The following is a 14,456-nucleotide window of genomic DNA, read 5'->3' on the forward strand; positions in this document are numbered from 1 at the left end:
GTAGTGTGCATGTATATCTCTGCGGTAATTCTGGCCCGGATAAAAGATTTAGGGGCCAAAAGTCAAAGGACTGTGTGGCCCGTGATAGGCCCCTGCTTTGACGCCGACTGATAGCTGACCTTTAACTGTCACTCTTTGCCATGTGCTGTGTGTGTGTGTGTGTGTGTGTGTGTGTGTGTGTGTGTGTGTGTGTGTGTGTGTGTGTGTGTGTGTGTGTGTGTGTGTGTGTGTGTGTGTGTGCTTCACAACAAACTACATAATTTCTGTCACATGGCAGGTTACGTTTGCATCATTGTCTCTCTCTGTCTGTGTGTGTTTCTTCTCTGGGTTCTTTGTTTATGTTATTGCTAAATAATTTGGTCCAATATAATTATCTTCTCATTTCTTGGATGCAGCAAAGTATTAACTTTAAAAACAAAAACTCTTTTTAATGTGCAGATTGAGTCTCAAAAGCTGCATGTGTATGTGCACAGTGAAACCAAATGCAGAAGAATCAAAGCAGTTTTGACATTAGTTTTCCATAATATTTGGTTATTATATTACTTTTAAATGTGCATTTTGTGTGACCATGATTTGTCATTAACCTAATAAGTTTATTCATGCCAATATCTAAAAGATGTAACTATTGATCACTGGGGGCAGTTTCAATAATTGACTGCATAATATTCCTTAAGGTTGCAGGTTTTTATATTCCACTGAGACAAATTTCTTTTAGGTTTTGTATTGTTTAGTATTTTAGTATTTTGAAAGTTATGTATTTCTCTTTGAAAAAATGTTAAACTACTAAAGTAAAATTGTCTTTAATTATTCAGGCCAACTTTACTTTTTAAAAGAAGTATCAACCAGCTGCAATACAAGCCTTTTCATACTGAATACATTGTTTCATATAATATATAAGTCAGAATAAATAACGATCTTAAATAACAACATTTGTAGCACTCATGCATTATCAGCAGCAAAATCATAGAAACACGTTACATAAAAAATGTTTTCTAAACATCTATCTTTAATTGCTTTATTAAATCTCCCTCATTCTGACTGAAGGCAGCAGTCTGTCAGCTCTTACATTATTTTTCGGACAGAAGAAATTTAGGAAATTATCAAGCAAGAATCAGGCCTGTAACAGCTGCAGGTTCTCATTGATAATTAAAAACAACAACAAGAGGTTCGTTCGAAAATATAGGCTATTTTTGAAGCATTTAAAATTCGACCCAGTTCCTTATTTAATTAAACAACCAGCACCTTGTGGCCATAGACAGATGTGTAGAATGAATTCATTCAGGTTAGAGATACAGGCCTATGTGTTGGGCCTGTTCACACACACACACACACACACACACACACACACACACACACACACACACACACACACACACACACACACACACACACACACACACACACACACACACACACACAGGCCAAAACAAGCACTCACGTCAAATCCTCCGCCGCCTCAGCGAGTGTCTGTCTGAAGATGCCCGCTTCTAGAGCTCCGGGAGGCGGACAGTCCACCACAGCTCACCGGGGAGGAGTCTCCTCTCTGGAGCTCATATGTGTGTATGTCAGAGAGTGGCGGTGGAAGGGAAGACACCAGCTATTCCCTTCTCTTCTTTCCTTTTTCTTTTTTTTTTTTTACATGCACAAAACTGCTTTTTGTTCCCCATTTCTTTCTCTTTTTTTCATCTAAGGGGGTGCTGGTTTTGATCACATGATTACAACTCACCTGAGATAAAACAAAGCACGCACAGAAAGGAAGGGAGAGGAGGATTGGGACAAAGAGAAGCACTCATGGCTGCAGGATTCCCTGATCGACATTAACTGATAATGAAAAAAAAAAAAAAAAAAAAAGTGGTGATTTTTGGATTGGGTGCCAGTGTGTCGCATGTCGGGGATACAAGAGGTCATTGTTCCGAAGAAGGAGCCTGTGTGTGTCCGTGATGCTCCGTGGGTCTCAGTCTGAGGCGAGAATGCAATTAAAAACACTCACATTCGTTTGAGTTTTACTCATTTTCTATATTAAGAGAGAAAGAGAGAGATGACCATTATTGTCTGTGCACCTATTTCACCACATCTAAGTCATATCATTTGTCTAGAAGTGGATAAATATATATATATATAGGCTATATATATATATAGGCTATATATATACCAGAATATTTCTGAAACATCACAAATGTGTGTTTCTGCCTTAAAAAAAAAAGAAAATGAATTATCCATGATGCAAATTCTGTAACCTTGACATTCAAATGTGTTCAAAACCACCGATACTTGTCCGTCTGTTTGACTGTGTTTGAAGCATCATTGTGTAAAATCTGACAAACTTTTTTCCTCCATAAACTGCATATTATTTGAGACTTGAACAGCATGAAACATGTCTGATGAACTGAGGCGCAGTTTATCTCCACTGCCTTAAGAAACGACCAGACCTCTAATAAAGCTTTTTATTTTTTAGATTTTAATTTGTGGATCTGTCAGTGACGGAAATGCCCTCGAGCATGTTCTGAAATCTAAACTGCCTCATCAAATGTTGCACGAGAACATTGCTCTCAGCTGATAAAGTTTCCACAAAACTCCTGCAGCTGCACACTGGATTTCATTTCGTGATTATTTTTAGAATCCAATCTATACACTATGTTTTAGAATGGTGCACACTTGAAGTTTTCCTATTAAGCAGGCCGAAGGGAGCCTGTAAATAAAATGGTCGTTTTGGGGCTCTGCAAAAAAAAAAAGGCAGATCATCCAAAGTAACCAAAACCAAAGTTTCATTTCTCAGGTGCACAACTGTACAAAACAGAACATGTGTATGGAGATTTTGATTTTTTGATTTTTGATTTCATTTATTTATTTCAGACATATCAAAATACAAATCAAACATCGCAAATAACACCAAACAAAATAAAAAAAACATGACACTACAATAAACAAAAGCGATGTGCCAACTATTTCACTAAAGAAAAAAAATTACATACATTCAATTGATATGTCTGAAAAGGAGTAGGAAGAAGTGTAACACTTATACTTATACTTAGACAAGCATTCCCCAGGTAAAGGTGTTCATTTATGAGATAAACAGATATTTTGCAAACTTTCCTTTGCATAAAACTTGCAAAATGTATTTTCTTATAAATTCATCTCCATTTTCTGAAGCATCATGGTTTGGGTTGGATTGATGAAGAGAGAGAGAGAGAGAGAGAGAGAGAGAGAGAGAGAGAGAGAGCCAATCAGAGACCTCCAGGCCTGCAGGTCCACTGCTCCTTTAAGGATTGTCCTCCCCATCTAACTGTGTTTCTGTTTTTTCCCCCTCAGCCTCGTACAAGGAGCTCTTTAAGCCTCACCGACACACAGAGCAGGCATTCATCCGGGCTCGGGCTCGGGAGCGAGCGTCACTTTGGAACTCACGGATTCTCAACCGACGACCTCCTTCTCCTCACTGCTGAAGTAAGACGTTTAGCATTTCCAACTCTGGCTCTGCCATCTGCACATAAGCCCAACTCATAAAGTCTTGATATCAGAGATGATTTAAGGATGCCATGCCTAGGAGTGTGTTTTTAGACTGGTCCAAAATGACCGATGACTTGTTCGTTCTTTAAGTCTTTATGTTGAACAATCTGCAATGCACTTTAAGAATAGTTATGTTTCTTATGACATTATGATCATAAACAGGATAATCGCTTTCATTGTGAATTGTTTAATGATGAATTGTGTCAGTGCGACAAGTGCTCCTATTTTAAATCTGGGTTTCATTTTTTATATAGTTGATTATTATAAGTTTTGGACATTCTTTCTTGACACAATTATAGAAATGTGTTTCTGTCCTACTAACTGAGAACACAGCAGCAGCCTGTTGGAGCAAAACGTTTCCTACGTTTTTACAAGTTGAAGAGAGAAACTATAAACGGACATTTCTTACATGGACTTTGGTGCAGATGGAAAAAGCAATGTTTTCACTATTTCCTTGTTAGATTATAGTGAGCTTTGTTTAATTGCAACTTGTGCTGGTTTTGTTCTATATATATATATATATATATATATATATATATATATATATATATATATATATATATATATATATATATATATGTTGTTTTGGAGCTTTGTGGATCAGATGACACTTGAAATCTAAACTGTTGTAAAACCAAATTGAAAAAAAAACAGATTAAACAAAAAAAGGTTTCTAAACAAGCAAATTAAGGCCACCTCACTGCAAGTCAAGCGTTGGTAATGAGTTCACATGACCGGGAATCATGTAATTAACAACAAGCAGGATTTAGGGGTTGTGTCGAAAACACTTTAAATATTACATATCATCAGATGATAAATCAAATGACCATTCAGAAGACTCACTGTTGAGTTCATGACCAGGAACCAGTGATTCTAGCTTCTAGAGCACCTTAGTAATGAGCGTTTGGTGCCTTTACTCAGTGTTTAGCACAGTGTTTAGCACAGTGCTGTGGTAAAGGGACTCCTATGAACCGTGATGACAGCCTGTGATGAAGGCCTTGCAGAGCAGGTGGCAGGCGACAGGTGGGGAACCACTCCGGTGTTAATTAACATGTAAGAAACTGTCGTTCTCCCAGAGGTTTCTCCCTCTTTTCTCCCTGTTAAAGGGGTTTTTAGGGGAGTTTTTCCTGTGAATGTGAGGGAAGGACAGAGGATAAGATAAGATAAGATAAGATAATCCTTTATTAGTCCCGCAGCGGGGACATTTGCAGGCTTACAACAGCAGAGAGTTAAAGTGCACACAAGAGACATAGAAGAAGAAGACAAGATAAAAATAAAAAATAAAATAAAACAAGTATTATAAATAAGCAATAAAAAAAAACAGTAGAAAAAACAACAATAACTGAAATATTATATTTACAGACAGAGAAAAAAAACAACTATTTCAACTATTTCTAACTTTTTTAACTATCATTGCACAGTGTAATGTGTAATGTGTTGCACATTGCAGGATGTAACATGTGCACAGATTGTAAAACCCTCTGAGGCACATTTGTAATTTGTGATTCTGGGCTCTACAAAATAAACTGAATTGAATTGAATTAAAGGTTAGTGTCGTCACACTGGGATCCACACGGCACGAAATCTGTTATTGAATTCATTTATTTTATATCATCGACAGAGAAAAAGAAAGAAAACACACACACACACACACACACACACACACACACACACACACACACACACACACACACACACACACACACACACACACACTTAACCTGCACTATATGCACTATTTCGTAATGTCACTGGGCGTGATTTTGTGTTGCTGGTTCACAGGACTTAAGGTTTGAGGGTGTTTTCTTTAACGGACAGAACAAGGACACATTCCGCTCCCTCCCGACGACAGACCTGCTCCTGTGTAACAAACAGGACTGTGTCTAACTCACACGCCGGGTTCATGTTTCCAGCAGGCCGTGTTTATCCACGACCATGCTGGGTATCAATCCGGAGCCTGTGCTGCTGCGGCCTCTCCGGGGAGCTCGGAATAACTGCTAAACCTTAAACAGCAAGGTGTGGACCTCTGCACACAGGAGCCGGACCTCTGCAAATAAACTTTATATCCTTATTTTGAGACTGAACTTTATTTTACTGAGCCCCAACTTTGAATTATGACAGAATTGTTTTGGCTCAGCTTCATTTCTCACATTGATTTGAACCAATATGAAGTAATGTTAGTAATGTTAGACAGAGAATGTCTCCAATACTCCTGACATTTTAAAGAATTCACTTCTCATATCTATGCGAGTGTCGCAAGTAGTGGAGTGAAAGGTGGAGGCAATATGGGGACATGGCCCACCATTAAAGGGAGTATGTATTGAGGAAAGATGGGGTGGGACAATCCTTTTAGGCCCAGTCTTGTTCTTTATTACTGTGATGCAGAGAGAGGGATGTTGTACTATTAAGATAAGATAAGATAAGATAACATTTGCAGGCTTACAACAGTGTAGAGTAAAGTGCACACAAGAGACATAGTAGAAGAAGACAAGCTAAAAATAAAAAATAAAATAAAACAAGTATTATAAATAAGCAATAAAAAAAAAACAGTAGAAAAAACAACAATAACTGAAATATTATATTTACAGACAGAGAAAAAAACAACTAGGCTATTTTAACTATTTTTAACTATTTTAACTATTATTGCAGTGTAATGTGTAATGTATTGCACAGGTTTTTATTGTCATGTTATTATTGTCATGTGGTCATGTGGTCTGCTGGGAGCAGAGTTATTGACTTGGCCTTCATATATTAAAACACTAACAAATAACAAAATCCCTCCAGCCTCCCATGCAGCGAGATGGCCTCCTGCCTCATGACGCAGTGACATTTACCTGCTGTTGAACTGACACTCTGCATCATTCTGCTGTTTCCAGGTCCTCACTGTTGGGATTTCAACCTCGGCACAAACGGAGGAGAGAGAGACTGAAGGGGAAGTCAGGAGGGAAGAGAGACCGGGTGAGTTTGGCGCACGGTTGTGCATTAGCAGGTAAACTGGGGTCCAAGGTGCGCACTGAGCCGCCTATGATACCAACAACACGGATGGAAAGAACTTTAATGTGGAACCCTCACAGAGTTTTGCAACGGAGGCTGAGAGTAGAGACAGACTGGCAGTTCATATTATAACTTCCAGGAGGCCAGAGGGACAGATCAGACCGATCCGACAGGTAGAGCCAAGCACTTAGGGACATCCTGCGCACCTGGGGGCCTGTGTGTGTGTGCGTGTGTGTGTGTGTGTGTGTGTGTGTGGAAAGATGTCAAGAGAGGAGCAGAGCATGTCGGACGTTGAGCTCAGTCCCGGGATGTCGGACGACAGTCGCTCCCTGTCACCGGGTCATTCCTCCGGTGCGGCCGGCGGAGGGGACTCGCCTCCCAGCCGGCGGGAGGACCGGCAGCTGGCGGGTCTGGACGACTCGGTTCCAGGCTGCTCGTCTATCAAATCCGAGGACGAGGACGACCGCTTCCCCGCAGGGATCCGGGACGCAGTGAGCCAGGTGCTCAACTGCTACGACTGGACACTGGTGCCCATGCCCGTGCGGGTGAACAGCGGGAGCAAGAACAAGCCGCATGTGAAGAGGCCCATGAACGCCTTCATGGTGTGGGCGCAGGCGGCGAGGAGGAAGCTGGCAGACCAACACCCGCACCTGCACAACGCAGAGCTCAGCAAGACCCTGGGGAAGCTCTGGAGGTGAGGAGGAAGCTGGACGGCACATTGTCAGATCACATAGTGTAAGATGAGATAAGGTAAGGTAAGGTAAGGTGAGATGAGATGAGATGAGATGAGATGAGGTGAGGTGAGATGAGATGAGATGAGATGAGATGAGATGAGGTGAGGTGAGATGAGATGAGATGAGATGAGATGAGATGAGATGAGATGAGATGAGATGAGATGAGATGAGATGAGATGAGATGAGGTAAGGTAAGGTAAGAAGATAAGATAAGGTAAGGTAAGATAGGATAAGATAAGATAGGATAGGATAGGATGAGATGAGATGAGATGAGGTAAGGTAAGGTAAGATAAGATAAGATAAGGTTAGGTTAGGTTAGGTAAGGTAAGATAAGATAAAACAAGACAAGATAAGATAAGATAAGATAAGATAAGATTAGATTAGATTAGATTAGATTAGGTAAAGTAAAATAAAATAAAATAAAATAAGATAAGATAAGATAAGATAATCCTTTATTAGTCCCGCAGCGGGGACATTTGCAGGCTTACAACAGCAGAGAGTAAAGTGCACACAAGAGACATAGTAGAAGAAGACAAGATAAAAGTAAAAAATGAAAATAAAAAAACAAGTATTATAAATAAGCAATAAAAAACAGTAGAAAATCAACAATAACTGAAATATTATATTTACAGACAGAAAAAACTATTTTAACTATTATTGCACAGTGTAATGTATTGCACAGGTTTTTATTGTCATGTGGTCTGCTGGGAGCAGAGCTGGTTGTGCAGCCTGACAGCAGGAAGGACCTGCAGACCTGTAGACATCACGGGTACAGCAGGACAGCACAATGTTAAGGATACATCTAGAGCTAAGGGGCCGGGCCTTGTTTTTAGGGTGGGATAGCTCCAGGCAAAGGTCAGTGGCATGGTCCAGCCTGATTGAGAGCAGAATAAATGCAACAGAGTAAAGCCATCTTGTTGTATATTTTTCCCCTATAATCAAAAGAACTTCAAAGAAGTATCACCTCAATCAGTGGATGTCTAGCACCCTGAACTAAAAAAAAAAATAAATGTTTTGTTCTTTGTCTTTGTGAATATCATCTCTCTCTATCATTGCTTTTCCTTCAGGACAACTTAAACGAGTACACTCACATATACTAATATTAAGAAACAAGAGTTTATGTGCTTTAAAAACAGTTAAAGCACACTGAAGGTTATTCTTTTATGATGTTTTATCAATAGGATCTTATTATTATTATTATTATTATTATTATTATTATTATTATTATTATTATTATTATGATATTATTACAAATGTTTTGCAACAATAAACCTGATTTATAGGATACTTTTCAACAGAAGTTTTTTGTGTCTTATGTCATACACTGTTCCATTACTTGCCATGTAGAGCATCAGGCCAGTTGTCAACACCGCTGCCTCTTGATCACTCCTTTACACTTCTTTAAGTTTAAAGTTCTGTCAGACCATCCATCCAGCGTCTATCTTCTCACAAAAAAACACTCACTATTTTCTGACAACAAAGTCAGAGAGGTTAAGTTCATTAACTTTGTGAGGACTGAAGTTAATTAAATGAAGACTTTACCTTGGGCTCAGGCATGATTGGCTAATCGGCCCAGAAACACGATGAACAGGGAGGCTGAGGAAGGTCAGGAGTTTCTCATGCCATTCCTGCCAGGAATAGTAATAAGGAGCTCAGTTTCATGTGTGCAGACAGGATGCATCTTTGGCCTGTATTATATTATTAGATGCAGCTGTGCAGATGAAGTGAATAAAGCATAATGTATTGATAAGCACTATACATGTATCAAATTTATCACTGGATACTAATATATTCCTATATATTATAATATATACAAGATCATTTTGACCCACATATTGTTTATATTATTTTATACCCGTAAATCCAGGTCCCTGACTTCCTACAGAATATAAAGCCATAAATAATTAATTTCAATGTGCATTTTTTAGTATATATGTGACCATTAACTTATAGTCCCTAATTTTGTGAAATACCAAAGTTACCAAGTAACCAAAATTTCACGATCGCATTATCTTGTAGAATATAATCAAAAAGCAGTGTTGAGACTTTTCTTCTCCTCTTTGTCACTTAAACAAACTTATCTACCAACATCTTTCCCTTTCACCCAAGGCTTCTTAATGAGAGCGACAAGCGACCCTTCATCGAGGAGGCAGAGAGGCTGAGGAAGCAGCACAAGAAGGACTATCCCGACTACAAATACCAGCCACGACGCCGCAAAAGCGGAAAGCCCGGTTCTGGGTCAGGAAGTGAGGCCGATGGCCATTCGGAGGGTGAGGTCGGCCAACCCCACTACAAGGGCCTCCAACTGGATGTGGCCCTCAGTAGGGGAGCCGGGTCCCCTCTGGAAGATGGGCACCACCCTCATGCTGCAGGTGGGCTGCAGGCTGCCTGCCACTACCTCACTGATACTGTTTCTGTCACACGGTTTCCAGATTAGTCTGGCTACAACAGCACAATGTGGCACACTGATACATAAGAGAACTACTGTAACTTCATGTTTTCTTGTGTCTCCACAGGTCACAGTCCTCCCACACCTCCCACCACTCCCAAGACCGAGCCTCAGTCTGGGAAGGTGGGGGAAGGAAAGCGGGAGGGTGGGTCTGGGGTCTCGCGTGGTGTAATGGGAGCTGAGGGAAGCTCAGGTGCTCCGGGATCTGGAAAACCTCACATCGACTTTGGTAATGTGGACATTGGTGAGATGAGCCACGAGGTGATGGCCAACATGGAGCCTTTCGATGTCAACGAGTTTGACCAGTACCTTCCCCCAAATGGACACCCAGGGGTTGGGCAGAGTGCTGGGGCAGCTGCTACGGCTTCTCCAGTCTCTCCGTACACCTACGGCATCTCCTCAGCTCTGGCAGCGGCCAGTGGACACTCAGCAGCCTGGCTCTCCAAGCAGCAGCAGCAGCAGCAGCAGCAGCAGCAGCAGCAGCAGCAGCTTCAACACCACGGCCCGTCTCTGGGCTCTGATCACTCCAAAGCCCAGATCAAGAGTGAAGCTGGGGGTGCCGGGGGTCACTTTGCAGAAGCAGCCTCAGTAGGTTCCCATGTCACCTACACCCCCCTCAGCCTTCCTCACTACGGTTCTGCCTTCCCCTCACTGGCCTCCAGGGCTCAGTTTGCCGAATATGCTGACCACCAGGCCTCCGGGTCATACTACGCTCACTCCAGCCAGGCCTCGGGGTTGTACTCCGCCTTCTCTTACATGGGGCCCTCCCAGAGGCCCCTGTACACCACCATCCCTGACCCAGCCAGCGTGCCGCAGTCACACAGCCCCACGCACTGGGAACAGCCCATCTACACGACTCTGTCGCGGCCATGACAGACAACGAGACCAGAGGGCACTGGTGCAGGTTCAGCCCCTATGTCAGACCCGAGGAGCAGCAGCTCCAGCAGCAGTGTTGGTGGCTACGGTGGTGGAAGTGGTCTGGGCTGGGGGGAGTGGGCCGGCACTGGGGGAGTCGGCAGGGGAGGCAGGAGGGGAGAAACCCCGTTCTGTCCCTGCCCAAATGGAGAAATGCTGTCACAGCCCAAGGATGAGCTTGGAGCGTGGTGCTTTTGAAGCGGGGTTGATTATTTGGGGCACTTGGTGTAGTTGTGACAGAGCGTTTCACTTCACACCCACCATCGCAGAGTTTCAGGTTAGATTCACAGCAGCCAAGCCTCTGGCGCTCCAAACAACATGATTGACAGTCTTCATAAGTGGTTAAGGATCAGGTCCCTGTCAGGTTTGTGTATCAAAGGAGGCACTTTGTAGTCTACAGCCCTCTCCCACAAGCCACCAGGGGTGAGTAGCGACAGAGAACGGTACACATTGAGAATTAGCAAGACTTTGATTTCTATTGGGAAGGGTGTGACTGAGATGGAGCCAAATGCATTCTCTATGAAATAAGGTTTTTTTTGTACCAGAAGAATGCAGTGCCAAACTATTTGGCTGTGGCCCGTTCACTTCTCAGGCAAGATTTTCCCTTTATCAAACAGATGTTAAATTGTATTGCTTTTGGAAAACAATACAACCTATACTGATATCATTCTGTTGGTTTCTGAGGCACATTTGTCCTTAAATAATTAATTGAAATTATTATGCTTTGTTAACCTAACATGACTTTTGTATACATAACGGACGTGCATGGAAGCAAAATGCCATAAAACTCTTTTGAGGTTTTGTTAAGTTAAATGATATTTAGTCAAAAAACAAAACAATTTTTATGGTAACTGATTATTTTCAGGATAGTTTGTACAATGTACTTGAAATTACAAATGTACCTTTAATGACACGTACAGATTTGCGATATTTGTAATAAGACCAAAGTTTTGAGACCAAAACTTTAAGAAAAGAAACTGATTATACAGACGTTTCTCCCAACGTGACATCAGAACTACCTTACATAACATAGATAATTAGTTTTCTCTTAGCTGTCAAGATTCTTTTCAATGTTTCTTATTGTAAATGCCTTAAAAACGTATTGGTGTCAAAAACTACTTTTGCCTTTCTTTCACAATGGCACTGATGAGTTTGACGAGTAGTTGACGCATTCATGAAGAACATTCATGAAAAAAGAACATTTGATTTATACTTGCATGATCCATTTTTATTAAGCATTGTCGCAATTAGGGATGCACGATATGTATCAGTCAACAATGGTAAATTTATATTAATATGAATTATTTTGCTAACAAATTCTATATTCTATATAATATATATATATATATATATATATATATATATATATATATATATATATATATATATAGTCGATTTTACGAAACCAAATTGCTTACATGAACTTAACAGGCTTAGCATCTACACACCTTTAAAGTTGGTTTGTGAGCTGCCAATACACACAGAAAAGAACAAGCGCTGCACCCTGACTAGAGAGACAAACGTGGTCGCTGTGTGGACGTTTTGCACAGCGCCAGAGAAAAACAACACGATTGCTATTTGCAATATACGTTTTTTGATGTACATTCCTAGAAAAAAATGACAGAACATTTGAAGAGTCCGAGATATTGAATATCAAATCATCCATCTTTTCTAAGTACATCTTAGCCTTTCTTTCACTCAGGTGTTCAAAATACAAAAATGTGAAATTATCGCTATTGGCTATGAGAAGCAAGTAATTATCAGTTATCGTATCATCTGTAAAAAATCCATATCGTGTATCCCTCGTCGCAATGTGTCATAAAATACATGGTAGAAGCTTTTTTCATTGTTTTAAATATTGACTAATATTTCTAAATTCTTTTTGCTGTTATTATCTTCACTGAAAATCTGCACCCTGCCTTTTCTTTACCTTTGTGTGTAATTTAAAATGTGTTTCAATTTTCAATAGGAAATGTCGGATCTTTTGATTGTAGATGGGTTTTTTTTTTGCATTTTGAGGACAGTTTTAATGTGGGAGATGCCAATATTGAGAAACAGTTGCCAGAGATTGAGCGATTAAAGCTTCCAGGAGAAAATAAGTTTGAACGTTAAATATAAAATGTGCATGGTCCTTAAAAATATCCGCTGCTCCCATATGAAACAGAGAAATATTTTATCTTAAATCATGTATTTGTCTTTCCCAATTTTTGGACTATTAATTAATCTAGTGTTTTCCTCATCTCTTTTTGGTCTTTATAGTATACTATATTCCCACGTCATTTCTTTCCCTCATTTCTTAAACAGAACTGTATTTTAAGTATCTTATTTTCCATCTGGGGAAGTGGAAAAAAAAACCTTCATTTGTTTTTGCTATGTTTTTATTTATATCACTCAAATATTCTTTATTACTACAGGACGCAGATCTAAACCATATGCATGCAGCACTGCTTGTTTTAATTCATAGTCCATCTAAGCTTAAAGCCCATTTATATTTAACCCTTTTACCTCCAGCACAAGAAGCAGAGTTCATTTTACTATGTTTGAAATACGTGTTATATTGCTACGAATTTTACATTTCTTATTTATATTTGTTTTATGCTTGTGTTTGCGCTGTTCGTCGTTTCTCTCCAATATGAAGACAACTTTTGACCGGTACTGCCATTTTAGTATTTCATAGTCTCATCCTTGTACAACTGTTGCCAGCACACCACAGCAACACGACTTCTAAGTAACAGCAGGAGCGAAAGCCTAAACATGTGATGATGACTAATGACCTTTTACGCTCACTTGAAATAAAGCTCTATTATTTCTTCTTTGATAAAAGTTTGCCTCTTGGATTTTTTGGGTTTTTACAATGCAACAAATATCAGAAATAATCCATAACGCATATCAGTCAACAACAAATCGTCCCCCAGATTTTAAACGTGTCCACTGCTCACATTTTCTGCATCACCCGTCTACCGAATGTATAATTCACTTTAGCCGGCTGGGACTCACAGCTACAGCGATATACATCCATTAACGGAGGTAAGGTGGACACGAGTGATGGTGCCTTGTATGTGCATGCAGTGAATGGGACTGTAAGGGATGGTGTGTTTCATTACAACAGTAGCAGTCAACACATGTACATTAATTTACTGCAGTTTGTAGCTGTTTACTGCAACTGAACTTGAACTAATCCAGCCCCAGATGAGGGTGTGATTGGTTATGCATGCCTATATGCATATTTCATCATAGTGTGCATGGGTGTTTTTCTGTGTGTTGCGGGTTAAGCCTGACTCCTAATTCCCTCTCTTTAATCGGCTGTGTGATACTTTGGAAAGACAAAGAGGGCCATTGAAGGGGAGCTAGGGGGAGGAGGGAAACAGGGGCAATGAGGGAGCCTTACCCATAACTGCCTGGCCTGTAGCTTTGCTGGGATACAATGGGACTCTCATACTCTCTGCACACAGACCCCGCAACCCCCACTACCCACCCTCCTCCTCTCATCCCCCACACTCACCCCATCCACTGAGAAAACCCCCTCCATTTTCAGGATGGAGCTGTAATGGGATTAAAACATTCCCAATATATTAGAGTTAACCAGAAAGATGTTGGTCGAGTTATTTATTTGTTTAACTGCTTTTTGAGCACCAAACTGTCAAAGCAGGTGTCAGCCAGGTGCAGCACACCCAGGAACAAACAGGTCTGGACATTGACTATCTCCAGACGAGACTGGATCAGACCTATTGTCGGTCAGCTGGAAGGGCTGTGTTTGCGTCTCCAAAAAGTGCTAAAACTTTGAAGGTCTCATATATTTTGACCTGCCAGAGCTAATCTCATTCTGTTAAGCAGCATAGGTTCTCATTCACTAAGGTTGT

The 14,456-nt window shown here is 40.6% G+C and overlaps 1 protein-coding gene across 1 annotated transcript; it reads left to right on the top strand.

Annotated features, from left to right (window-relative positions):
* The first annotated feature begins 6,758 nt into the window (after nucleotides 1–6,758).
* On the top strand, nucleotides 6,759–10,554 carry sox10 (SRY-box transcription factor 10). The gene is made up of 3 exons (XM_054608222.1): nucleotides 6,759–7,192; nucleotides 9,342–9,604; nucleotides 9,749–10,554. The coding sequence occupies exons 1-3, from the start codon at nucleotides 6,759–6,761 to the stop codon at nucleotides 10,552–10,554; spliced, it is 1,503 nt and encodes a 500-aa protein (XP_054464197.1).
* The last annotated feature ends 3,902 nt before the right edge of the window (nucleotides 10,555–14,456 follow it).

The sequence above is a fragment of the Anoplopoma fimbria genome, chromosome 11 (genome assembly GCF_027596085.1).
Source record: "Anoplopoma fimbria isolate UVic2021 breed Golden Eagle Sablefish chromosome 11, Afim_UVic_2022, whole genome shotgun sequence".
Classification (NCBI taxonomy): domain Eukaryota; kingdom Metazoa; phylum Chordata; class Actinopteri; order Perciformes; family Anoplopomatidae; genus Anoplopoma; species Anoplopoma fimbria.